The sequence below is a fragment of the Phalacrocorax aristotelis genome, chromosome 1, assembly GCF_949628215.1.
Source record: "Phalacrocorax aristotelis chromosome 1, bGulAri2.1, whole genome shotgun sequence".
NCBI classification, from domain to species: domain Eukaryota; kingdom Metazoa; phylum Chordata; class Aves; order Suliformes; family Phalacrocoracidae; genus Phalacrocorax; species Phalacrocorax aristotelis.
Window position 1 is genome coordinate 97,724,090 of NC_134276.1, and position 27,959 is coordinate 97,752,048.

Consider the following 27,959-nt stretch of genomic DNA (forward strand, 5'->3'; position numbering starts at 1 on the left):
ACTTCCACTTTTTTTGCAAATCTGTGTCAAAGAGGTAGGATGGTATCAGGGATTTTCTCCAGTAGTTTGTAAAGAGCAAAATTTCCTCACTGAGCACTGTTTTAGTATTGTAACCTCCACCGAGCAGGATCACAGAGAATGGTCCAGGCTGGAGCCCGACCAAGCCTTGATTAAACCAAAGCTTTCAATGGAAGAAAAAGTCCAGGAAATCATGCACCCAGAGACCTTACTGAACTTCAAGAAGTCTGGCTTTTTTTGTTATTAAGAGGGTCTCGACCTCCAATTTCAGTCTTCTTCCCTTCTGTTTTAATTCTTTGTCCTTGTATGCATATTTTTGTGCTGAGTATTACGTTCACCTTTGTATTTGCCGTTAGCCTTCCGGGAAGGTGGATCATGCAAACAGCCACAGCAGCTTTTCAGCAACAAATACTGCAGGAATGCAAACAGAAGAGTTTCTAAGACTGCAGAACTTGTACCCACAGTCGAAACCACACAGTGAGCAAATTCAAACATCCCAGGGCTTTACTTTGATTATGCAAGACAATAATCTGAAAGAGAAGTGTAAATAAGGAACACTTCAGCTGAGGAGCTGTGCAGTTGCACAAGGTAACACGTTCTATATGGAATGTTGTAGAATGCTTGTTCTGAAGCCATTGGAGATTTTTTTAAAACTCTGAAATTGGCTAGTATCTGCTGGTATTGAATCCAAAACTTTGTGATATTTTGAAAGAATGGCGTACAAATCCTAAAGGAATGATATTACTTATCAGTCGTCTTCTCTGTTTAACTCCCCAAAAGGAATCAACACACAACTGACTGTAGGAAGGATTTTAAGGCCATGCCTTAAAGCTCTTCTCTGAGAAGAAACGTTCAAAAGGCTTCTTATGTAGGAAAGAATCTCACAAATGCCTCCTTTAGCATTTCTGTATTTTTTCTGGTGTGGGGCCAGTATCAGAAAGATAGTATCGTGGTGCTAAAACATGAAGCCTACCTCTCAGAAATAAGGAACATAAGCAGCTCTACTGAACACAGTCAGCTCCACCTTTTTTGAAACCCAATTGCTGTAAAATAATTCATCTTCCAGGACAAAATTAATATCACCAAGGTTCTAAAAACAGTATTTGGGGGGTTTCATAAACCCCCTTTAAAAAGGCTTCCTAAAGAACTGAAGATTTTTCCTCTTCTGTGTCTAATAAAAAGACGTGCCAATAAAGTGGCTATATTAATGAAGCCACTGCGCAAAATGATGTTAGAAGTATCTTGACCACCTCTTGGATTTTATTTACAGTAGTTAACTGTATTATTTGCAACACTGCACTGTATTTACAAATGAAATACTTGTTTCTCCTCCTCAAACTGGTTTGTGGTTTTACACATACAAAATGTTTGTTTGGGTCTACAACACGGACTACTCCCCCCTCCCTTGCCTCAGGGACAAAAGGCAAAAAAAGTCTTTCGACTACTGTTATCCGAGTTAGAATTTATATGATCTGGGATGCAGCCATTAGAGATGCGTGAGTGCAGCATACTGGTCAAACAGGCTGAAATTATTTTAGAGATAACAAGAATTATGTTAATTTTATCTGTCCAAAATATCACATGACAAATATTGCAATATTATGTTGAAGTCCCAAAATCCATGCTTTTTTCTTTTTTTTTAAAGTAAGTTTTTCCCCAGCAAGTGTTGCTCGTATAGTTCACTTCTAGTTCTGCAACAGACTATACTGATCTTGAAAGAGGCACTACATTTCTCCTTGATTTGGATGGTGGGAACAAAAGGTAAAATATGTTTGTATTAACCTTGCAGACTGTTGCACAGACAGACATTTTCTGCCTTCTTGGGCATGCCAGCCAGTGCGGATCACCGAAATGCCAATCCAGGTGCAACCTGCTTGCACGGATCTCATGAGAATGGTGAGGGGCACTGAACCTTACAACAATCCTTTGGAGTGTGCTCAGGGCAGGGACCACAAGTTTCGCTGCACGGCACTCCTCCAGAGTGACTAGGATCCTACATGGCATGAAGGTGGCACACAGTACTGTATACCATATCTCAGCCCCATGGCTAAACTACAAATGGGGATTTCCACCTGACACCATGTATAATAAGAGCACATGCAGCACCTGATTGATGGTTGTATGCTATCACTATAGTCCTCAACACTGCCAAAACATGCTACCATCTAGAAACTTAGATGTGTGGATTTTTTTAAACATGTAACAAGAATGTCACTTTTACAGGGTTTTGTTCTGAAGGAAATTTGTTTTCATTTTACCTGAGGATTTATGTTTTAATTTTACTGGTGCCACTGCTGTGGATAGGTAATTTTTCTTGGCCTGAATAAAGTTTTTTGCATTTCTGATAAATATGTGCCTGTCAAGAAAACATGATGCATTTTTTTATTGATCCTGCGCAGTTGCTGGGCCTGCCAGTACCCGAGACAGAGACACAGTACCCTGCGTGGGACTCCTGTATGCACCTAACTCTATATGGCGTGCTACTGCTAATGAACATGCAAACATCTTTCAGAGTGCCCATCTCCTACCTACTTCGGCACCTGCACAAGTATACCTTTCAAGAACACCTCTCACCACATTATCGCTTCAGTTACCAATTTTAATTGTCAAGGAAAGACTAGTTTCTCCTGAGCAATCTTTCAGCTGCTGGTATCTACTCTATGGCCCAAATACACAGGTCACAAGCTCAAGGTGTATGAACACCTTGTATCCTATCACGAGGTGTATCCTATCACAATCCCACTCACTTCTGACACATGTCTGAGTTTTCATCAGCTTTGGTTATTTATACAATAAAAATAAACTAAAATAAAAAGAGAGAGCACGTGCGCACATGCAAGAACAACTTTGTACTTTGAAGTGGACCCCCAGGTGCTACCTTCCCATCTCCCACTCCCCAAATTTACAGATTTACCCACAATACAATGTCCACAAAAAAAGATGGTTTATTGGACTAGGTTAGTGCTTAGACACTGTATTTGTATTAACAATGCTGTTGCAGAGGTACATAAAACGACACATGGTGGGGTATTTTTCTGCCTGTAATTAAGCCTAAGCACAGGAAATAAAGGACAGAAAGGGCATTTGATGCTTTCCAAGTTACATAGCTTTGATAGACTACAAAACATCTTGCATACCTAATAATTTAAATAAAATTTCAACTTTTTGCTTTGCTGAATTAATTTTGTGCTTTTCAGTTTTATTGAAGCTATAAAGAATTATAAACTATCAGAGCTTGAGAAGTACAAAATTGAACAAATTCATAACAAAAATGTAGAGATAATCAGTACAAAATACTGTCCTTTAAAAGGTATGCCACATGAACTTACTTTGAGTCAGAGCATGACTGGCAGCTGCAGAGCTGGAATAACACTATGAAAAAAAAAAACCTATGAAGCGACAACAAACAGGTCAGACCAGGTTTTTTTTTTTCCTCTTTTCCTACCAATACATCTCTCCTTACAGTACCATTGTGTCTGTGCAGTGGATATCCCAGATGTCACATTTATTTCTCCTTTTTGTGTGTTCAACATTTATCAGAATTGTCACTATCCAAATATTTTGGGTAATGTATTCAATTTAAGCTAACAATGCCAGTTAAACTGCATTGACAGTGCTTGGCTTTTGGCTGTAAAGTTGTCCTGAATGAAATTCCAGACACCACTGAAGACACACATGACATACGTATATTTACAGAACATTCCACCAGCTTCATGGCACAGATGGATTATGCATGAATCCCAACAAGCAATCACATCACTAAAATTTTCGATAAAAAAAGCCCCCAAAAAACGACTGCCATTTCTGCCCTCTCCATTTAGCAATGTGGGAAAAAACAATTTGGACAAGCAACAGGTTCAATGGATCCACAAGCAATAGAGAAAGATCCAGACAACCATTAAAATACACTTCCATAATATGTTATATGCATTAAAACCAAAACCAAACCAAACCCCAATGCATCCTGACCCTGGATTTTCCTGTGCACACCAGATCCACCTACTGATTGTTTGCATCTCTATCCTTGGAGGAATATGGCACCTTCAACCTAATGTATTAACAACCATGCACATACAAATGCTTTTATGCACATTCCACACGAGACTTCTCATCCACAGTACAAGATAAACAGTACAGCATATCGAACAGTCTTTGTTAAATCCTACTTACCATCGTCTTGCCAAAAAAATACATTATGCTAATATACAATGAGACTTTTTTAAAAAAATAAATGAACAATAATTGCTCAAACAGCGAGTATCAGACGTATTCTCCAGAGTTCTTTACTGATCAGGCAAACAAATACAAATTAAACCAAAACCAAATAAAATTCAGTCTTTCGCTCTAAACAAGAAAAGATGAGCAAAATGACTTTCTGGCAGTACCACAAACCATGGACTGTCACAAACCTACTGCAAGAACTGGCATAGATTGAAATTGAGCAACTGAGACCAACTGGCAGTCTACAAGTACACAAATATTTTGAAGACATTCTAGATGAGCCATGAAAAAGCAGTTTTGATCCAGTTGCTTACAGGGAGTGAGCTGGCAGAGGTCAGCATCAAAACTGGTAAAAAGTAGTATTGAAGTATGCAAATAAATTATGTCACAAGTTAATTTTGCTGGCTGAAGTAGCCAAATGTTTACCAGTTATCATAAGGCAAGGTAATGAAGCAGACCTACCCTCTCTCTTACAGGATCACAGAAGTAACTGGTGGTGGGAAGCTTCGTGAATAGCTTTGCTTTGGCACCAGGTTGCACTTCGAAGCTGAACTCTAATACGGAGATTTGCTGCAAAGCCTTTGCCTTATTCACGTAAGCAAAACTTTCAAATAAAGATTTCAAATCTTCCAACCTTATGAGAAGTGTTTTTATTTACTTAATGTATTTATTCTTGTCTCCCCTTCCTCGCAGTTCGAATACATTAATGGTCTCTCACAGAGGTACACCTCATTCTTTACCAAAGACGCAAAGAAAAAAAAAACATGCACAGTAGTAATAAAATATCCAGATAAAAACTTAATGCAAGGAAATGCTGCTGAAAGAATTCCTCCGGTTCTACAACAAAACCAAAACCAAGCTGTCTGGGCTGTAAAGTTTTACCCTGTATTGAGAGGCACCAAAGTTTTTAGAGACGTGTGTCCTAACCAAAGATGTGCTACACCGATCTAGCTCACTTTAGTACAATCAGAGGTTCATTCACTGAATGAGATCTGTGTTCTGGTAAAATGTGGTGACACCAGCTGCTAAAGTTGAAAACTAGGAGTCTTGTCAGACCTTCAGGAAAGGCAGCAGTGGGGGTGGGGGGAAGAGCTGGAAACAGCAAAGATTTCTCCCGTGCGAGAGTATTATTTCAGTTACAGTAAATAGAAGCAGCCAGCTTACAATATGACAAGCGTAAGCCAGCTTTGGCACTTGTGTTACCGAAAATAATTGAAAATAAAGTTCCCAAGTCAGCAGGCAACCAGCTGTGAAGGTTTATTTGCAACAGCGTCCACTTGAGCGGCTCGGCACTTCTTATCCCAGGGAAAGCTTGCTTACTATCTGTTTAATAACAGCTGGAGTTTGGTGGCTTTACAGAGACATGAGGTAATAATTATTTCCAGAAGAAGTAACAGGATGTCAAGGGTGACACATGAAAAATGATGGGTAAAATTTTAAAATACATGAACAACTGGGAGGTTTAAAATCTATTTTGTCTTTTTCCATTTTAAGCCCTGTCCAATAAAAGACAGTTTAATGGCATGAAGTGCAGGTTTTCTTAAACTGGCTTAAAAGAAAAAAAATCACCGGAACAATCAAACCCTGAACATTCCCTAATTAAATGAACAAATCTCTCAGGAATGACATGGCCAGAGACCACACTTTTTGTAGACCAAACCTGAGCAGAGATTAGATTTTGTTCCTTTTCTGTAAATAGACAAAACAAGTATTTCCAGATACAGCTGAAGTGGTGTCAAAATAGCGATGACCCGGGTCACAATCAGAGTTTTGTATATACAATTCGTATTAACTTAAAAAAATAAAGAAGTTCAAAATACCTCCAGAGAACATTCTAGGTTAGCAAAATGTCCTGTACAAAAGTAGGCCACATCTGTTAGTTTAAAAGAAGTCCATAGCTGTTGGTCTCTTCTTAGCTGATATAGTAAATGGTTTCTTCATTTGAGGCTCTCCTGCTGGGGTACCTGTGGGTGACTTCAGCACCCCATGACGGGGTTTCTGTTCAGGATTGAAAGCCACACGGGAGGGTCCTTCTGGGCTCACCAGTATACTTTTGTCAGTCTTTTTAAATTCTGTTGAAAAACAAGCAAACAATTTAAAAGAAATACAACTCTTGGAATAATTGGGCCTGTCAATCAGCTGTGGAATTGTCCAACCCTGGAAGTCTGCGTTAGATGCTTAAGTCCATCAGTAAGGATCAGAAGCCCAAGACTTTGCCAAAAAAATAAAATGGAGAGATGGTGGTGAAGCACATCTCTTAGCAGAGTCCCTTTGAGAATGGGGTCTGTTGCAATCCCTAGAGAGGCTGTGAACCATTCCCCATGGTTTCATAGACTACCAGAGACGCTGGGCCTACTCCTCAGGAACAGGTGTTCCAGCTATCCTCAAGAACACCACACTTCAGTTTAAAAGATGACAATGGGTAAGAAGTGGCTCTACTCTGACTGTTAAAAGCACTGTTCTAGAGACTCTTGGTTATTCCTTCTGCTGGCAGGTAGGCATTTTCTCTTTGCCCAGCTGTTTTATATTTACGTAAAGACATATGTCTAAACCTGCTGTTCTCTATTTGAACTTGGCCTATAGCACATCTCAGAGAGTTAAAAAAATAGCTAAATGAATACATAAAATAAACTCCTTTGCTGTGGAGCAAGACATTCATTTACCAGGGAAAACACTGTCTGCTTACATGCAGGATCCAGAAGGAAACTGACATTTATCTACTCATTACCATTAATAAACCATCAGGCAGCCAAGGTAAAACTGAAACCTTACTATTATACAGCCTGAGCTCATCAGCATATCAGCACCTTTCTCCTGCGAAACAGAAGTGATCAATGAAGACTGAAGCGCACGTGTTTCCCTAAGAGGTGCCCTGCAGAACAGGTGCCTCAGGAAGGAGAGTTTGTCGCTCTGCTGCACTGTTTTCTATTCATAAGGGTCCATCTGCACGCCAGAAATGCAGCACCCTGGAATCATGCAAGTCTAGCTGTTGGGACAAGTATCCTAAACTTTATCTAATCTCCTTCGGACAGGAACTTGAGAGTGGTTTATAAACTATATACAATTACTGAGGCAGAAAAGGATCAGAATGATGCTGTTCTAGAGAGGTGAAGCGTATCGGTGTGTGTATGAGTGTGTACAGCTTCCCCATTCCTCAGCTACAAGAGAGGCTGTGGAGACACACAGACACATTAGACTCACCAGCAGTCGTGTTTTTATTCAAGCCAAATGTGACTTTTTTGGAGCTCGACGACTGCAGCTTGTTCAGCTATAAAAAGCAAAATAGAGACATGAAATAATATGATACCTGAGGCAGTGCTACGAGATCTTTTACCCTCCTCCCATCAAAACTGATGCACAACAGCCTACTTCCTTCATTTCATTTAGAATTCCCCCAATCCTTTAGCACAGACCCCTGCTAAGACAGCACTGTTATTCTAGCCAAAAGCAAACATATTCTGTTTGTAGAGAAATCACATATGCTCCCTAATGTATTACATAATTCAACAACAAATGAGATATCTGTGTATTAAATACACTGGCCCCACTGCACTCAGGCCTCAAAGTGCAAAGAGGGCTTTAAACAGTATTATATGTGAAAAAGGTTTAGAAAAGAGGGCAGCATTTTGGAGCTCTTTACTGTTGCCAGCCTTCATGAATGGGATGAAGTGGAGCTCAAAGTCCCTTAGCAAGACTGAAAGTCAGTTTATGGTTTTGCTTTCTTGTGTAGTGAGTGGGTTCAGAATGGTGTCCCTTCAACAAGAAGGTACTTATGAAAAGCAGGGGGGAAGGAAGAAGAGATTTTGAAGATGCCTACAACTCATTAGCTGAAACTCTGGAGCCATGTGTGACTCTGTCTACAAGGAAATGCAACAGCATTTCCAGTTTTATCTGCCCATATTAGGAGACTAACGCAGAGTGGAAAAGACAGCATGAGTGAGGTCACGCCCTTTGCTTGAGCATGTAGCTTGGGAAGAGACCCGTGCCCAGATCCAGTTGCCATCTGTGAGGCCACATTACCTGCATGGATGCCCTGGTGGAAGAGATGGTGCTTCTGGCTTTCCTGAAGAATACTGGCTTTGGTAAAGTTGACTTTTCAAATTTTACGAAATCACTTCCTGGTTTTGCTTTCTTTTTCTTTAATGGTGACAGAGCAGCGCTGCTCTCCTATAAAGAAGGGGAAGGAAAAAATGCTTTCAGTACAAAAGAACTGTAGTTAACTATACCTAGTACAGCAAGCAGTGCTCAGAGCTTACCACACACTGCTTCTGTAAATATTGCCGCAGCTGGAAGGGAGATCTAGTTCGTACTCACATAAGCTAATCATCATGATTAACTCTCAGGAGTTAATTTTTCAGTTGGCATGACCGAAAACAGAATTTTAAGGCAAGCTCTGTGCAGAAATAGCACGGTCATTGCAAAGCAAAGAATGAAGGAAGAACTCGTAATACTTTTGCCTGGCCTCAGAGTGCGAAGGAAAATATTTCCTTTACGTGCATGAGGCTGCCTTACAATCAACACAGCCCTCTTGCACGCAAGCGCTGATGGTTTTTTTTTTTTCTTGCCTTTAAGCAAAATCTCTTCTGTGGTACCTCTGGATGGATAAGATATGCAACTAATGAACAAACTCAGCTTTACACTAAGATGGAAATTTTGGAGAAAGAAAAAAGTGGAATAGGAAGCCCGTGTACACTCTTAGAAATCCAGATAGTGTGTATTGCTACTGGTTTACTGCCTCAAATTCATACTGAGTATTGCCATTTAAAGCAAATCTTCTTTCCAATACAAGGCAATTCTTAGGACCTGTACTGGCAGTGCACTAATGAAATACACCACTCCAGAGCTTTCCAACCTGTTGTGTATGGGGCCCAGATATCTGTAGACTATTGTGAGGGAAAATTCAGCTATGCTTCACGTCAATGTACAGATGTGAAATTCCTAAAGAATTGCAGCTATACTGTGGAAAATGTCCAGGAATATGGTCTCTTTCAATTTGAAATTTACTTCTGCTTTAAATAAAGTGAAAAAGCGTAAGTCTTAGCTTTCTGAATTCTGTAAACAGTTGTGAAATAACCATAGAATCATTTAGGTTGCAGAAGACCTCTAAGATCATCAAGTCCAACCGCTAACCTAGCACTGCCAAGTCCACCACTAAACCATGTCCCTAAGCACCACATCTACATGTCATTTACATACCTCCTGGGACAGTGACTCAACCACTTCCCTGGGCAGCCTGGTCCAATGCTTGACGACTCTTTCAGTGAAGAAATTTTTCCTAACATCCAACCTAAACCTCCCCTGATGCAACTTGAGGCTATTTCCTCTTGTCCTATTGCTTGTTACTTGGGAGAAGAGACCAACACCCACCTCCCTACAACCTTTCAAGTAGTTGTAGAGAGTGATAAGGTCTCCCCATAGCCTCTTCTTCTCCAGATTAAACAACCCCAGTTCCCTTGGCCGCTCCTCATAAGACTTGTGCTCTGGTCCCTTCACCAGCTTTGTTGCCCTTCTCTGGACACGCTCCACCAACTCATTGTCTTTCTTGCAGTGAGGGGCCCAAAACTGACACAGTATTCGAGGTGCAGCCTCACCAGTGCCGAGTACAGGGGCACGATCACCTCCCTGCTCCTGCTGGCCACACTGTTCCTGATACAAGCCAGGATGCTGTTGGCCTTCTTGGACGCCTGGGCACGCTGCTGGCTCGTGTTCAGCTGACTGTTGACCAGCACCCCCAGGTCCTTTTCAGCTGGGCAAGTGTCCAGCCACTCCTCCCCAAGCCTGTAGTGTTGCACAGGGTTGTTGTGACCCAAGTGCAGGACCCAAGGCACTGAGCCTTGTTGAACCCCATACAGTTGGCCTTGGCCCATCGATCCAGCCTGTCCAGATGCCTCTGCAGAGCCTTCCTACCCTTGAGCAGATCAACGTTCCCCCCCAATTTGGTGTCACCTGCAAACTTACTGAACGTGCATTCGATCCCCTCACCTGTTTTTCCCCCTTCTCCCCTTCCTCCCTTCTCCCTCTCAATATTTCAAGTTAATTCTTTTGGGGTGCATGCTGCCTTTGAAATCAAGAATCAAAACATGCCCCTCATGATTTCTGGGCAAAAGACCAGTCTTACATAACTAAAGCCAGGAAATAAACCAGCATGCTATGGTACAAAATACCTCTTCACTCTCAAACTGCTGAGAAAAATCAACCCTATTCTACTCATTGCCAAGAAGAAAATGAGGGTGGGAAGTAGGGATGGACAAAACTAGTGTCTTCCCAAACTGCAAGACATAAGTTTTTGAAGGCGGCTAAAATCCTGCCTTCCTAGCAAAAAAACAGCATTGTCTTTTTAAGAAACTGGACCATTCATAAATGTGATCATACAGCCATTGATGACACTGAAGTTCACACTCTGATATTCTCTGTTCGCTCTTTGCCTAAGTACTTCCCCGATAAAGCACTAATAATTTGTTTAAGATGGAAATGCAAGCTAGCAAAAGAAGCAACTATTGGAATTGCTGAGAGCAATTTCACAAGGAGCTTATACTAATCCAAGTGTGTGCTGCTGCTGAGAAAGGAATGTTCCATCTCCCCATTCTCACTCTTTTGCCAAAACATGCCCTTTGTGAACACAATGAAAACTCAACCAGAGATCCCATGCAAAGGAATAATTAACCCAGGGACCAAAAAAAAAGAGGAGAAAAAAAGACAATCCCATGCCCTAACAACCCAAGCTTCAGCTAGATGAATTCTTTCAGCTGAGTAGCTGGCACAGGCTTTAGTTGCGTTGCACAGGAAGGCATAAGATCATGGCAGTGGGTGTAGATTCCTGGGTAACTAAGTCATTTTTGGTGACAATCAGCATGCAGCTTGCCCATGAAGCCCCACACTCAGAAAGCTAAAGCCAAATTTGAAAACGAGCCTGGCCATTCATGAAAAAGGCATAGAAAAGAATGAGATCTACATACCCCCTTCCTGCTTTTCTTGCATGCAGTCTCCAGAACTCCATTGGCTTCGACAGAGTTTAACACCTCTTTTACTTTTCTCTTCTTTTTCAAGGTTGCTGCTTTCTGGCTGGAGACCTTCATCCCTTGCAAACCAACTGGCTTTGTCTTCAATTTGACCTTTCTGGAGGGTGCAGATTCAGAGTCTGCATCTCCTGACAGTGTCCCCAGCAAGCCCTCCTTGCTGGATTTCATGCCAGTCTGCTGCAAAGGGGTATCCCCATTCATCAAGACAGCCCCTGCTTTCTGATTCTTTTTCACAACCTTAGAGGTTAATGGTGTGACAGATGGACTGACATCCTCTGCCTCACTGGCATTAGCCGCTCCATTCTGACACGCTGGCTTTACAGGAACATTTTGCACTTTTGGATTAATTTTCTTCAACTGACTCTTTTTACTCTGTTCTGCGTGAGTTGGACTGTTCTGTGCAGAGATACTGTGATTTTTTCTGGTGTCAGTTGCTACATTTGTGGTCTCATTTGCCTCATTTACTAGCAATTTCTTTTTCTTCCTTCTCTTGTTGTTTTCTGGCACCTGTCCCTGGCTAAAAACATTAGATCCAGATGTTTCAGCTATTTCCTTCTCACAATTTCCATCAGCTGCTCCAGAATCAGCGCTTGGGCTATCCCTCTTCTTCCTTTTTTTCCTCTTCTTCTGGGGAAGTGTTGCGTCCTTCACACTTGACATCTCTCGTTCATCCTCTAATCCACCCCAAAAAGAATGCCATGTAACATAGATGTGAAACACGAAGGTACTTACAACAACTGAATTCTATTCCCCCCCCCGCCTTTTTTTTTTCCTTTTCTTTTAAGATAGGCATACCATTTTTCTGCTATCAGCAGCTCAGTTTTACTATTACAGCTGATCAGGATATTGCATTCCTCTGACGCTTGGCCTAATTAATATTTTGCTGATCTTGCCTTGTCACAGCTAACAGCTAAGCCATTCCCTGAGGTAACCCTATTTTGTATAGTAATATTGCTAGAAAAAGTTACTACCCACCTGTTAAGCCCATCAGAAGGGCAACTCAGGGGTTCAGTAGTTTGGTTAGATATTTTTGGGCATGATTGGGCCTGTGCCATGTGAATATAAGCTGTGATGCTAGAGATACTTGCATGTCGTTCCCAGTAACTCTCTTCACTTTCCAAAAACACCCCCAAATCCCTTTATTCTAACGGCCATCCTATTTTAAGATGACTGACAAGTTTTTGCTTTCCTACAGTAAATGGAACTGCTCAATGGAGCAATGCAAGCAACTGCTTCCAGTTCTGATTTTGACTGAAATTTTTTAGGTGATGCTTGCCTCAAAATTGGTAACAAAGGTCCCGCCACTTTCAAAGAGACCGTAATTTAACATTTACCCTTCCTTGCAACATGATACAAATCAGCACATCCTGAACAACAGGTTTGCCTCCTTCAGAACACCTTGTATCTGATACTTTGCCAAATTACACAAGTGACTGCAGATCGTCTCTCTTCCAAAGGTTGATCTTGCCTTACCTTTTACTTTTTCCAACTTGTTTTTCTCCCAAGGCTTGACAGCTTTTTTCTTTCGCCTTCCTCTGCTGAATTCATCATCATCTTCATCTGTAGAAACATCTTCAGGAAGATCTTGGGGGAAGATGCCTGTTGAGAAGGAAGAATAAGGTATCTGAAAACTAACAGTATTTTCTATGGAACAGTTTCTCTGTTTGTAGTTCTATTTCTATGAACAGTTACTCTGTTCATATACAGCATAACTCCCACAGAAAGACAATCAACTCCTTGTTCCCCACTCAACCCAGAAGAAAATCATACAAGTGATTCCTATTGGTTTAAGTAAAAATAATCATCTTTCATTTAAAGACAAAGTACAGGGTTGCTCAAATTGTGAAGGGGATTTGGCCATCTCACCAAAAACGTGTAACGCGTGGGTTAAAAACCCCCCACAAAACAGTATCCTTGAAATACACATTAAAAAAAAAAAACCAAAAAACAAAAAAAAAGATTTGCAATACACATTGTATGGGAACATTATGTGTTAATGGAAAGAAATTATTGTCTCTGTATGCTGCTCAGTCCTTACCTTCTGCTAAGTCCTGGAACCTGGAGGTGGTGGAAGGGAGAGAAGAAAAAACAAAACAGTATTACTGGTTTAGTACCAATAATAACACTAGCAGCACAGTGTCACTGTACTTATTAAGGTTTTGTCAAAATGGGAACAACATATTTTACACGGGAAGTTACAAAGAGCTCATTCCAGAAAAGATCTGCCTCAGAAATCAAAAAACTCAAACCAAATCACTGAAAGTACTGAGAAAAGAGCAATTTAACACCTTTCCCATATCTGTAATTTGCATCACACACAATCTAATGTCACATCCTGCAGTACAAATGCACCCAGTGTAGCTACACCTCAGCTAGCTGCAGTTGTCTAGTAACAGTGAGGAACAGTAGCACAGGCTTCAGGCACCTTATCTTATATAACCTTATGCATGTTATCTGGGGCTGTGAGACAAGCGTGCCCTCATGACACTGTCACCAGGACAAGCAAGGGTGGGAAGAAAGCAAAGTGAAAGTTGTTTAGGAGAAGGTGGCACATACAAGGTGTATTTCCAACAGAACTCACTTTTTGACCAGCTTGTACAGACGCTTTCTGTTAAGGGAAGGTGTATTTTTCTTGCTCGCCAATTCAAAGAGTTTGTCAGCAACAGCCTTATAATCAAACTGTTGGAGGAAAGTATGATACAGCTTTTCTTAGCTTATTCATGCAATATAACCCAATGCGACTCACATTATCAACACCTGAAGTAACATACACACCCTTTAAAAAGCCACTTACTTTAAACCCAAAGTATTTTTCCTCTGTTGAAATTTACACACCCTTCACACATGTATACTGACTTTTACAGATGCTTCATTAACAGAACAGCTGAAATCAGTATCACTTTCTCAAACATTCCTAACCTTAATTCTTGCTCAAGAGAGAAGCCAGCCAACTTCAAAATTCCCGCAAGTAGTTAGCCAAATATTAGATTTTAACCACATCGTGTCATAATTCTTGCTTAAAAGACACAAACACATGAAGCAGATCTACCTGCATGTGTGTTCGATTGGTGGATTTGTCAAATACACTACATTGCACTGGAAGAGGGTCTAAAACAAACCCGAATTGCAACACATTACCCTTTCTCCTATGCACTCCATCATCTATCACTTTTGCTCTTATTGTCAATGAACTTATGCCAATTGCTTCACCACCCACAGTGACTTGGCTTTTGCCATTTATTTTTGAACTCCTGAAACAGGAAGGGAGGAGCAGAAAAAAGAAGGGATGTGAGAGAGGAAAGAAGAATTTAGACATGAATTTATTTTCTTATAAACTACTCACAGAGGACACATTACATAAACACCTCCTTACATTAAAGCACGAGGAGTTTAGAACTTTGTAATGTGTTTATCTGATAAACACCCTTTACTTCTGTACCTCTTGACATGGACAGGAAAAAAGAAAACAGTGGGGGACTATCAATAACAAAGCAAGTCACAAACCTGAAGAACAGTCCCGATACCATCATCAGCATTTTCATAAACATCCTCTGTTTTGTCAGAGCTCTGTGCTGATTTTCTTGGCAAACATCTGTCTGCTGTTACATATATAAAAAAGAAAAGCCTGAATATTAATGTTTAGTTTGTAAAAACTGAGATAGCACATACTACTCTGACAGACAGATGATCAGGTGCATTTTAATTCATGCGATCTTGTCAGCGTGGACTGATTCAACAACTTTATGTCACCATTATGCAATACACAACTGTGGCATTACCTGAGCACCTTTTAAAAAACTGCCTCTATACCAGAGTATATCTGGATAGAAACCCCTCCTGCTCAGCTTTTTAGATTTTTTTTTTTTTTTTAAATTTACAATTCCCACAGAATGCCAAAACCTCATCTTCTTCAAAAATGTTATGGACATCCAAGAGCCAAAAGCCAGACTGGGTTATCATCTAGCACTGTTGCAGAGAGCTGATATTGCCTGGGTTTATAAAGACCACTGATTTTTGCAGTCACTTTGTTTAAGTACATGTGAAGAGAGGAAAACAGAGTTACGCTTACAACACCTTGAACATGCGTTTGACTGGTTCAAAGCAGAAGTGTATTCTTAGGAAACAGATTTTTAAATCCTAGCAAGTGTTACCAAGACAATTTAGAACTTCCTTCTCACCTTTGGTTTCAAACACTTCTTCGTTTTCCTGTTTGCCTTCTTCAGAGACATCTTCCTCATCACTGTTGCTACCCAGTTCTTTCATTAGGTCCTCGATGGCGTACGGGGACTGATCAACTATGAACTCAAAGATACGAGTGGCTACGGCATGCAGCACACATCGACTGTGTTACAAGAGAGCAGGGATAAGAGTCAAAAGGCAGAAGCATACACACCCTCCCCTCTAACATTAAAAAAAAATGGAAATTTGAGGGATACAGAGAAGATGGGTAAGACAGTGGAAGAGCATCTAGCCCTCCAGATGAGGAAGGTGAACCTGCTGCTTCCTAAACAGCAGTGCTTTAATCCAAATAGTGTCCTGCCAATGTTTCCCTCTTGAATTTCACCATATGCTGCTCTAAATTACACTGCAACAAAGAATTTAAACAGCTCAGCTGTTCTATGCATGTTAAAAAAAAATTAAAAAACCAGACAAAGCTAACCAACAGAGGTTGATATGGTTCTTATAAATCCATGAAGATTATCTATAGCTTTGATAAACACAAGTTATCTTCAAACGACTATGCACATCGTTAGTAAAATACCCTTCTTTCTCTACATTCTGAAGTTATACTATGACTCTTTTTCAATCCATTTATTGCCGTGTGGAGTGGTATATGCAGAATTTCTTAATCCTTAAAAAAATATGTATCCTTTCATTAAACTTACTCCTTTGATTTGGCAGCAATTTTGCAGAAAGGTTCAATGAACTTCAGATTCTGGTCTGCTGTGAGCTGTTTGATTGGAAAGAAAAAAAATAATTAGTAAATATTGTACGTGGACACTCAAATTCCTTGAATATTTGGTGTATGGCAATCTTCTTTAAGAAGTTAAGTCAAAGTCTTTCAGCATAGCATCTAACTCCAACTGACAGGAGTATCCAGTGAATTTTTGTTACCACTGCTACACCATTAACTTCCAGATATTCCCTGGAATCATTATAAAAATGTTGACTGCTTGGCAGACCTTAATCTACTGAGTACAGAAATATAACAAAGCTTCTTTTTTTTAGATATTGAAGTATGAAGCAGAGAAAAACATAAATAATTTTGTGCTCTTTCACAAAGAAGTTCTGTAGCAGACATGAATAAGATCTGGGTTTCTCTTAACCGGACTGCTTGGGCCAAAAGATAGTCAGTAGTACTAAAGATAAAAATCCTTCCCTAAATTCAATTTATGAGCCACTGCTGTGATTTCAGATAGTGTAGGGGGCTAATCCCTCATGCTTCCTGTGAGTGGCTTAGCCATGGAGCGAGGGTTTTGTGACTGTGGAGCTGCAGAAATTATTTGGGCTCCAAGTGCAGGCACTCCTCTCTCACAGGCACATCTCTCTCACACTCCACAGTCCAGAACCACAAAAGCTGCAGGCAGGATTGACTGCAGTACTTGACTGCACAGAATACAAATGCAAAATTGCTAACAGCGTCATCCGTTGCGAGACTTATCAGATGCCAGAAACAAGAGGAGGTAAATAAGCAGAAGCCTGGAACGAAGTGTGGGGCAGCAGGCAGCTCGCCCTAGTGCAGTAACAGGAGATAGACTCTTCGGAAGAGGTTCAGCAGTGGCACCTGCAGCAACAGGCTTTCAGCTGCTACAAAACTCTGCAGCACTGTAACATCAACCAAAATTAAGGGCAACTGAAACAGCAGCGTGCAGCAGAGAAAGACAGATGTCATCAGCAAAATGAACAACTGGATGTAAATGGTAAATGGCTCAATGCACAGGCAACAATGTTTGAAGCCAACAATAAGTAAAAAATAGACACCTTTGAAAGCTCACTTTCTTCCTGTATTTAGGTATATTACACAATCAGCCAAGAGCAGGCTTTATGTCAGTTTTTGCAAAGGCAAAGACTGGCAAACACGTGCATGCAAGGGAAAAGATGTTAAGTCCTTTCTGTTGAAATGAACAAATGAGAATGGCGTAACTTCTCTATTGCTGCTTCCAACCTTAATTTGGAGCAGTATACCAGTACTCAGAAACTTGAGAGTAACTACTATATCCTCACTGTCTACACTGAGACATGAACAAAAGTAAAAGCATAAATTGTAATGTCACTTTCTTCACGCTTATTCAATGTTGCTATGTTACATTTAAAACTGTTAAAACATATATAATCTAAAAATTATATTTCTTTTAAAATGCTGCATACCACAGTTAACATTAATCAGGAAGAACATTACAATGTATTTTCTAACCTCCTTTGCACCAACTTTAGCCAATTCATCCAGATAGATATCAATGAAATGTAACTTTATCCCAATGGGAGCATTGCTATCTGGCTCCATAACTTCTTTCATTAGTAGCTGCAGGAGTGGTTCAATTAGACTGGAAAAAAAAAAGAGAAAAAAATAAAGGACAAGATATTCACATTAAATTGCTCATGTTCTATTTGCTTTGAAAACAAACTCTAGTCATTCACAGTTTTACTAGTTCTTTAAGATGGCCGTCCAACACTCGTAAGAAATAAATCCAGTGACCAATTTTCACATCTTAAAGCAAACTTTTAAAGAAATCCATCCATAACCAGAACTTCTTACAGTCTAGATGATTTTGTAGCATCAGATAATCCAGTTTGCAAGTGAAAATCACATTTTAATATTCACACCTTAATCTGGACTGAAGTTTATTAGACCATACGATTGATGGGTAGGAGGAGGGATTCTGCCATTTGAGCAGGGCATTCCAAAGACACAGCTCTCTCATTTGTCCATCCCTGATGGGCAACACCTTGTACCCTTCCATTTTACAAGACGATTTTCATTTTGGTGGACACCCAAGGATTAAATTTAGTACTGATCCTTCTCAAACTCATTTAAACTGTGCAGACTTTGTCTTTGTTAAAGCATATTATCCACTGTCCCTTACAGTGAAACAATTACACTGAAGAACAGATCGAGGGCTAAGCTAGGCATAAAATAATCATCATCCCAATAGCTCAGGCCAGAAGTGACTGAGCTGTGTACTAGTAGGACTTTGGCTCTGTTCGGTTAGTGACTTCTGGAGTACTAACAAACACTGCTGGAGTGACATGGCTCAAGCAGACATGCTGTCATTGCTGCATCTAAGCAGAACTTGGGACTTCTTTTTCCTTTCTTTTTTCCCTCCCTGAGGCCTATCCTTGCCATCTTTCAGGAAAGTGAAGCTTTGTATATTCCATGCTTTCTCCCCTGGTGGTCTGTGGGACCTCCTGAATTTTGCCCATAACAAATGTTTCCAGTTCCAAAGAGAATTTAAAGCATTCAAAAACGATAAAGATTATTTCAGTTTTACTTTAATACTCCTTTCTTCAAAAGCATTTTAAAGGAAATGGAAGATATGCTAGGCAGCTTCTAGGCTCCACATAGAGGGAAAGGCAGCTCTTGAGCTCCCTTACCCTGCGAGGAAAGGAATCATGATCTTCTCTTCCCATACTGCCTCCTCTGGTGGTGAAGGGCCTCCAGGCCATCCTTCCAGTGAAGCTGGAAAAAGGGAGGCCAAAGCCCTGAGAAACTTTGTCAGAGATCAGTTTGGGTGACTATGTCTCTGCCATGGGAATATGTGTGGGGAAGAAGGGCTTCAGCTTTATCAAACCTCCTCCCACACCTTCTGTTCTTGTCAAGAAGCATTTTCATCTCTTCAACCTGTGGGCATCTGCCCAATGCAAAATTAAGGCAGAACAGAGGGGATGGGGTGTACTTTAGCTTTGCATTCCTCTCTACTGCCACAAAACCATGCCTATATGCATTTCACATTTCAGAAAGCAAGGGAGAGAAAGGATAACCTTAACATGAGGTTAGCAAGCACTTTTAATTAAAAGACTTAAAGCTCTTCATCAGTTTAAACACAGAGCAAGCTTAGAAGTGGCACAAGAGCTCTAGATCGAGCAAGATGACTGCAATTACTTGCCTTTTGATAGAATATGGAAGAAATACAAACGAAACCACTGATGCATACAACGAACGGGAAGCCAGTTTACAATTAAGGAGTTTACAATTAAAGAGTCAAAAGAGAAGTCACCATGATTAAACACAGCAAAATAAAAATTAGAAAAAAAAGTCACAGACAATCAGAAAAACAACACAACCAAAACACAAATTCCTCTTCTGTATTTTCTGGGATGCATGTTCCCATCCAGTCTCTCCACAGGTGATATTCCACTGATAGCTCTCCTGGCTAAATCAGTCAGATCTAGCAAACTCCACTATAAATTTGGAGCCCTCAGATTTCACGACTGCTTGGAATACTACACAACAAGTTCCTACATTCAGGTTCTGCATAGGCATACATGAGTTACTTTCTCAAATCTCTTTCTGTGAAACACACACTAAGTGGCTTAGGTGAACATGAGTGTTATCGATTGCAGTGCATATTTACCTTAATGAAACATAACACCTAACTTTGTTTCTAAACCACATTATCATAAATGATCTGGAGAATAAATAAGCCTTAGTGTTAAGCCTTCATGACAGCGCCATCTATGGAGAAAAAGGATCTATTAAATTGATAAAGGTAAATTGGGCAACTTCTTAATGATGCAACTACATTCAGAAATGTGTTTACCTTTCATCCCATTCGTTTCTTTTCAGCACTTCAAAGGATTGCCTCAAAATCATACGCATTAGCTGCAAAGTACAAATTTTGTTATACGTGTTGTTCACGAAAACAGATAAAGGACTTACTGTGACTGTAAGATGAATAGACTTTTTAGTAAACCTCTTTGTAGCACAACAAGGTGGAAAGCTTCCTCATATGAACATTTTGACAGACTTGTCTATCATGTCAAACAACAGAAAGATGCTGTGCCGCTCAAAAGGCAGTAAACTAATTTCATATTCTAAGCCCAGAAAAATCCATTACCATTTCTACTATACAGCTTTCTCTTGCTCCATCACCCCGATTTATGCCAAATCTGAAAAAAACCCCATAGCTTAAACTGGAGACAACGATACGGGACAGATGGTAACAATAATAATGTAATTTACTTGAAACTTGCACTGAGAGACAGCCGTATATAAAATAGCTACATTAAACTGGCTCAAAACACTTCACTTACTGAAATACCTGATTTCTGCTAACATGGAGAAATAAAAACCAGCAGTGAACATGCTTGCAATTAACTTCTTTAAAGATTAATGTGATTTTGTTCTTTACAAAGGCAGGTCTTTTAAGATTCTTCACTCACTGATTTTACTATTTGTTTTAATATAGTGTTTCCTATAGAAAGAATTCTGATAGCTGAACGTACTACAGTGGATACTTTAGTGGTGGAAAGTTGGGGTTCTAGTGACAACTACTTTATACACAGTCATAAAAAAAACCCTTAAACAGTCTGATCTAAATAACTCATGTTGATGCGGTGTCCTCTGAGACAGTATTTATATTCTGTACAGAAATCAATGAGAAACATCGCAATGTTATAAAGGAAGGCAAACAAGGAAGCACTTGCAGCATGACATAAACCATAATGGCCTTTAGATTTGCCGTGGTGAGTGAAAGCCTTTAAAACAAGTATCTCTTGCAATGCGTGAAGAAGAGTCACTTGTCTTCTCTTACAATATACATCAATGCGTGTGCAGACAAAGCTGCCTTCCAGCACACCACCACCACGCCTTTTCTTCCAGAAAAGATCTACAAGAGAGCCGGTATTACCATATAGTATTTATCAAGACGCAGATTGTCTATTCCAATCCATTCACGGTTCATAGTCTGCCAAAATGTCCCAATGAACAGGTGTCCTGTAAGAGAGTTAAGAAAAAAATATCTGCATGTCTGGCACAACAGTTTCTTTTAGGTTAGCAAAATAATCTCGAGAAATCACTTCAACATAAGAAAGGGATGCATTTCCCTAGTGATTTGCCTAGTGACAGGGACGGAGCGATGGGAAGACATGCTTGAGACAGGCACAAGGACAAGTCAATTAAACTTCAGAACAACACAAGAAAAGGCACAGTTACTTTTAAAGACAAGTGTAATTACAGGGAGAGTTTTGTATCTATTTTGTGTTATAGACACACAAGTTTGAGCAAAATATCCATTCTGTACTTATTTCTACCCATGCAAGTTCTGGTGCTGACTGAGCACTCTATTTTAAGCGCATTTTGAATACTAGGTGCTTACTAGCTCATGAAACAAGGTTGGTTTTGAGTAGGAAATACACAGAACAAGTACGTCTATACAGAATGGCAAAGTAAGGGGACAAGTTTGCTTTGCTAACCACCCTGCAGAGTCTCACCTTTACCGCACTGGAGACACAGCTCTTCCCCTGCAATGACCAGAAACAAACCGCCTCTCATGCTTCCCTTAACGCAATCACACGCAGCAGTTGGGAAAGAAAGCAATGAAAAAAACCAAAGCAGCACCACTATCTGGCTGTCTCTGTTCTGGCGCTGTGATAGTGGCCTCAAAATCGCCAAAGGTGAAAACACCTTACAAAGCGCTAGGTAATGAAATAGTACTTACGAGCCTCTGTATTCTGAATCGCGTGGATAAGCTGTGAGATATTGCCTGCAAGTTCCTCCTAAAAGTAAGTAAAGTTTGTATAGCATGTTTCAGAGCTTGGTCTCCTCAATAAACACGCAACCAGAAAACAGCAAGAAGTATGAATACCATGAAACACCCCTCAAAATTAAAAATATTCTCTTAACATTTGCTTTAGTACTACAGTTATCCTTCCGCTGGGATTAGGTCAGTTATAGGAGGAGATTCAAGGGTATCAAGCCTTATTCATTTCCTCAGATCTCTGCACAAATCATCTTTTTGACAGCAGACAAAATTAAATTAAGGAGGAGAAAAATCCCATGTATTTGAATTGACAAATGATGTAAAACTTTAGGGGTACCGTTTTCATATAGTTTAATTGTAGGTGGACCTCCCTGTGCTATGTGTGAGATAAACTTTGTTCATGCAAAGAGATTTGATTTGTGATGCAAAGAGATTTGATTTGACAAGTGATTTGAAAACTGATTAAGTGAGGTTACTAAGATCTGGTACTCCAAAACTGGTATCTTTTGAAAGCAGGGAGACAAACTGGTAGTAGCTGACAAAAGTCAGTAGTAGAGACAAAGCTGGTAGTAGAGGAGGTGCCACTGAACTAACAAAAGAAAAGGAAGCGTCAAAGTTTCCAACTAGGCTAACTAAAGGTTGCACGTACGTTGTAGCTGCAGTTAAGGGCAACCTGCTGTTTCTGCTGTAATCCCACCAGATCAATGCACTTCATAATGGTATACATGTCAGTTCTGGTTTTGGAAGGTAAACAGCTACACCTGCCATTCAGCGGGTGACTCCAAACATGATACCGTTTTAGGCTTCTGTTCATGTGGTGAGGGTCACTGAGTTACAGTCACCTCTCCCACACAGGTCACACAGGAGCAGCAGGGGAAGGAAAAAAAAAAAAAAAAAAAAAAAAAAAAAAAGAGGTGTGCAAAACTCACTAAGGTCATTTTCAATATTCTAAATTAGTATGTCCTTAGAGTGTATTTTAGAAAAGACTCACTCAAGCAAATATAAAACCAATTACTGTACCTGCAGCAGAGGTTTATCCTGCATCCACATGCAATAGAACAGGCCCTTCCATATTTTTAGCAGTTCTTCCTGGCTGAAGCCACCTACAGTACAGAAGAAGTCTGAATGAAAACCAAAAATCCCACATTTACATCAAAAAGTTTTCATGCAGTTCCCTCTGTTCCATGCTTTCTTCTCTTTTTTGTTATACTTTTGGTTCCTGCTGTAATTTATCCTGTAGAAGAGAAGACTGAGGGAGATCTTATAAATACTTATAAATATCTGAGGGGCGAGTGTCGAAAGGATGGGACTGGACTCTTTTCAGTGGTGCCCAGTGACAGGACAAGGGGCAATGGGCACAAACTGGAACACAGGAAGTTCTGCCTGAATATGAGGAAAAACTTGTTTCCTGTGAGGGTGCCAGAGCAGTGGCACAGGCTGCTCAGGGAGGTTGTGGAGTCTCCTTCCCTGGAGACATTCAAAACCCGCCTGGACGCGGTCCTGTGCCCCCTGCTCTGGGTGTGCCTGCTCAAGCAGGGGGGTTGGACAAGATGATCTCCAGAGGTCCCTTCCAACCCCTGCTGTTCTGTGATTCAGCGATTGGAAGGCAACTTGGAGTAGTTCAGTGATTCCATGACAGTACGCTTCTATTTGTACCATAGATTTCAAAGAAATCACAGATGAAATGAATACTAAGATAATTCTGATAAATCTGGCATATTTTTTAGCACCAAGTCTGAGAGATTTTTAATGAGCGCATCATATCTAATTTTGCAGAGGTGATATGCAAATCTTCAAGCATAACTGACAAAGCTTTTTTTTTTTAATAAAGTCTCACTTTACCAATAGTTTTATTCCTTACTAGGGGTTTGTTTTGATAGAATAAGCTTCTAGCAGTCAAAAAATTTACTTCTATAATAAAATGCATAACCAAAGAGCCTGAGCAACTACAATGAAAATATTTTCATTGCAGTTTTCATTCCATAGTCTTGAGGTATAGTATCATCTGAATTTTAACAGCAAATATTTTCAATATTAACATTATAAAAATACACATTCTAGTCAAAAATCACACATTCCAAAAGGGAAGTATTACATGGAAAATAAAATTTTACTATCAGTTGTCTAAGAATGTTTTAAAAACTGGATTATTCATGACATCAAATACATTTTTGGGAAGTAAAATTATAATGGCATACTGTTGTAAGGTAGCTACAATAACCTACCACAGCTACTTTCAAATTATGGCCTATTAAGTACTCTCAAGTAATTTCAAGAATAATCACGTCAAAAAGGTAATCATTGTCAGTAAACTCAAATTTGCTCCAAAAAGATCACTGTCACTTTTGAAAAATTTTCAGGGGCGCGTCAGCCAAAAAGCCTGAGACCCAGTGCTAGATCTAAACTGAGTACCTCCTCCTGGGGCCAAATGATGTGAAAGCAGTTATCACTACTGCATCATTCTCCACTCGGACAAAAAAATTGTACACGTTAGTTAAATCATCTACAGTCATGCTGGGTTAAAAAGAGAGGAAGTAGAGCTAAGCAAAGGAAATATGCAAAATGCTACGTAGGAAACAATATGTCTAGTAATATTAAGCATTAATTATGAATTTGTCAGTGATAGATTAAATACGAAAATTTGATTCACTGATTTAATATTCATTGAAATATTAAAATTAATAACATTTCTTAACAGAATTTAATGCTATGTACATAGCAGTAAGAAGCAGGCTTAACCTCACATAGGCAGCACTAGCTCTACAGAGGCATCAGACGTAAGGCTTATGTCCAGGGGATGTCAGCTGCTAACTATAAAGATGCCTGAGGACTTCTTCCCTGTCTAGGGAACACAGACTTCCATGGGGTTCCTTTTTCATACATTGAGAGCTTTTTTAAAGCGTCCTAGGCAGCCTTTTGTCCATCTGACAAAGGACCCTGATCAAAAGGTTTTAGAGCAAGTCTCTTATCCCAGTCACTCAAAAAGCGAGTGAGTTTCCCATTCTTCAACTTTATGTGCTCTGCCACCTACAGCTGGCAAATAATAATCACTCAAGTAATTTAAAAACCTGAATCTATCGTTATTAGCAACCACCGCGTGCAAAATTGAAGGCCTTCTTTAACTTAAAGCTACCTTAAGAAAGATTTTGGTTTTAGCGCTTAGATTGTAACTCTGTCCCCATGTACAGTGTGGGAGCTTGGATTAGTAATGTTACAACCGCTCACTGAAGACATGCTACTTTAATGCAAGCCTTATTAGCATTTCTGTTTGGGACTTATGCCATTTTGACATCGCTGCCATTAAAAGGTTCATCTACACACAGGACAACTTCAGGGCTTCAGTAGTTCTGTGCCTTCTGTAGAGTTTAACTTCTTGTTGAAAATTGGAAGTCCTAGCTCTTCAGAGAAGTTTCCCCAGCATGACCCATATTCAGCCTTAGCACAGCCCATAATGAGCAGTCCTGCCTACCTATGAAACATTTGACCGAGGTGAACGTCAGGTGAACTCCACCACCTCTTCAAAAATTTAGCATGCTCTCAACTGTTCAAATTAGGGTATCTTGCTGGGTTATCTAACATGTGAGCCTCATCTCTCTCAGAACGCTGGATGGATATGAGACTGCTAATTAGTAAATAACTTTTAAAGAATCTCTCATGAACATAACGCTTTCTTTCCAAGCCCAAATAAGTTAACTTTTGTTTTAAAATCACTGGCTTGAGTAGTACACAACAGTAAGTAAATCTAAGAGCTCTGGAAATTAGTCACCCTTGTTTCCTATCCATTTACATTTCATGCTGGGCTGACCTTAACATACGAAAGGTTCACTTCCCAAGTGGTTTCCTGGTATCTTAAGGCATTAGCTTAACCTGCAACCTTTTCCTGTGGTCAGGGCACTCCTGTCCATCTACAGGCTACTTCCACAAATTTAAAGGAATCTACACTTTGCAATGCAATGTGCAGAGCACTACTGAACACAGAGAAGCCACGTCCAGCTTAGGAAGTCTTCGGAGCTAAAAATAGCTGGAGGCTCAGAAAGTACTTGGAAGAAAAACAATGTACACTCGCACGCCTTTACTAGTCCTTAGGCATCCCCTAGCTCTATGGTAACTGTCAGCACTGGGATAAAGGGCTATTTATCCCTCTGGCCTGGCCCTGTAAGGCTGTTCTTATGTGCTCTTCCCTCTGTCAAATGCGGTTAATGGGTCTCATACTATTTGGAAAGGGGAGAGGGTAAAGGGGAGAAACAAAATATATTCCCCAGCATCTTTTCAAGGAATTAATTCAGGTTCAACCAGCGTTCCAGTTTCAGTTTAGTTCTTGGGGTGCCAGCTCTAGGCTGGCTTCTTCAAAGCCAAAGGAATGTGTATGCATAAAGCTCAGTGCCACTTTCCCAAACACTGCAGGAAGGTTCACGAGGTCAGACACAGTGTTCTGCAAATGCTCACGACCAGTCTCCCTCCCATCCTGCGTCCAGCTTGCAACACAGCACGCTGGAAAAAGCAGTCCAGAAACATCACAGAATCTCTTGGGCAGCTCCGCACCGTGCTCCTTATCACCCCAACAGGAAGGTTTACTGAACTGGATCCTTGCATTCACACGGTGCTATGACTGACCTCGTAAGCCTTCTATAACCCGCGCCCATGAGGAGAGGGTGCACAGGAGGCACCTTCAGGCACAGGCAGCTTCAGACTGGCACGGCTTGACACAAGCTGCCTGCAGGGACACCACTTGAAGTGCCCATGCACCGGACTCTTGGTTCTAAGGGGGCAGTACGCAGCTCCCAGTAGGATGATAAACCTTGTCGAAAAAACGCTTTTGATACCGTGGATGTGGAGGTAACCGGTAACGCAGGCAACGTGAACGGGCAACAGAGAGTCGGCTGCAATTATACAAGTGCCGAAACACTCCTGAGCTTTCCTCAGCTCCCTCCAGCGCTACTGAGTATCAGTCACGGCAACAGGCAGCGGAGCAGAAAATAAAACTATACGCTCCATATACCGCGGTGGGTTCAGCCCGGGTCAGCTCAGCGCCTTTACGTCGCGTTCCCGGGAACGAGCGCGCGAGCCATGTGGCTCCAACGCCGGCAACGTCAATGCCGCCAGCAGGACCCCCGGTCCCCGTCCGCCGGTCCCCGTCGCAAGCAGATCCCCCTGGTGCGCCCGCCCGCCGCGGCCGCGGGGAGACTTTCGGGGCGAGGAGCCGAAAGGCCCTCCGCTAAGGGCTGCCGGCAGCGCGCTCCGCGCTTGCCGCGTCACCGAGGCGAACGCTTCCTGTGACGAAATACAGGCGTAAAAGTAAAAAATTAAAAACAACAAAAAAAAAAAAAAGAAAAACAAACACCACCACACCCCACCAGCAGACCGGGCAGGTGGCGGCCCCGCGGTGACAGACGAGGCGGGGGAGGAGGAGGCGGTGCCGGTTCCCTGCCACACGTGCTTCCCCGCCCCACGTGCTTCACCCGCGCCCCCACGGCGCCGCCGGCCCCGGCCCCCCGCCGACCCCGTCCCGGTCCCCGCCGCTGCCGCCCCGACAGCCCCGCCGCCCCCGGGCAGCGCCGTGCCGAGCCGTGGCGTGGCGCGGCGGGCCGTACCGGCGGGGCGCTGGGTCCGGGCGCTAATGTACCCCCGCAGTTTCTTCACGGCGCGGTCCCGGATGCGCTTCTCGTTGGCGGCCAGCCGCTGGGCGAACTGGATCTCGGGCGGCTGCACGGCGGCGGGAGCCATGGCCCCTCACCGGCCTCGGTACGGCCCGTCCGCGCCGCGCCGCGAGCTGCTTGATGGAGTCAGCGCCAGCCCCGTCGCCCGTTTGTGCCGTCATCGCAGGGCGGGCACCGTGGCGGGGGGAGGGGGGGAGGGGAGGAGGGGGGAAGGGGGGAAGAGGGAAGGGGGAAGGGGGAGGGGAAGCCCCGCCCCAGATTCCCGCAGCCCGCCCTGCCACCCGCGGCCCCGGGGAGGGAGGGGCTAGCGCGAAGGGCGGGGTCGGTGACGCGACGTGACATGA

The 27,959-nt window shown here is 41.6% G+C and overlaps 1 protein-coding gene across 1 annotated transcript; it reads right to left on the reverse strand.

Annotated features, from left to right (window-relative positions):
- Nucleotides 1-2,945: 2,945 nt before the first annotated feature.
- On the reverse strand, nt 2,946-27,906 carry RRP1B (ribosomal RNA processing 1B). Its single transcript, XM_075098809.1, has 16 exons — nt 27,550-27,906; nt 22,979-23,061; nt 21,917-21,974; nt 21,107-21,192; nt 20,018-20,079; nt 17,674-17,803; nt 16,145-16,209; nt 15,437-15,600; nt 14,763-14,857; nt 13,840-13,937; nt 13,297-13,316; nt 12,732-12,857; nt 11,196-11,932; nt 8,260-8,406; nt 7,441-7,507; nt 2,946-6,311 (listed from the first exon to the last, which is right to left on the reverse strand). The coding sequence occupies exons 1-16, from the start codon at nt 27,680-27,682 to the stop codon at nt 6,121-6,123; spliced, it is 2,262 nt and encodes a 753-aa protein (XP_074954910.1). The 5' UTR covers nt 27,683-27,906; the 3' UTR covers nt 2,946-6,120.
- Nucleotides 27,907-27,959: the final 53 nt, after the last annotated feature.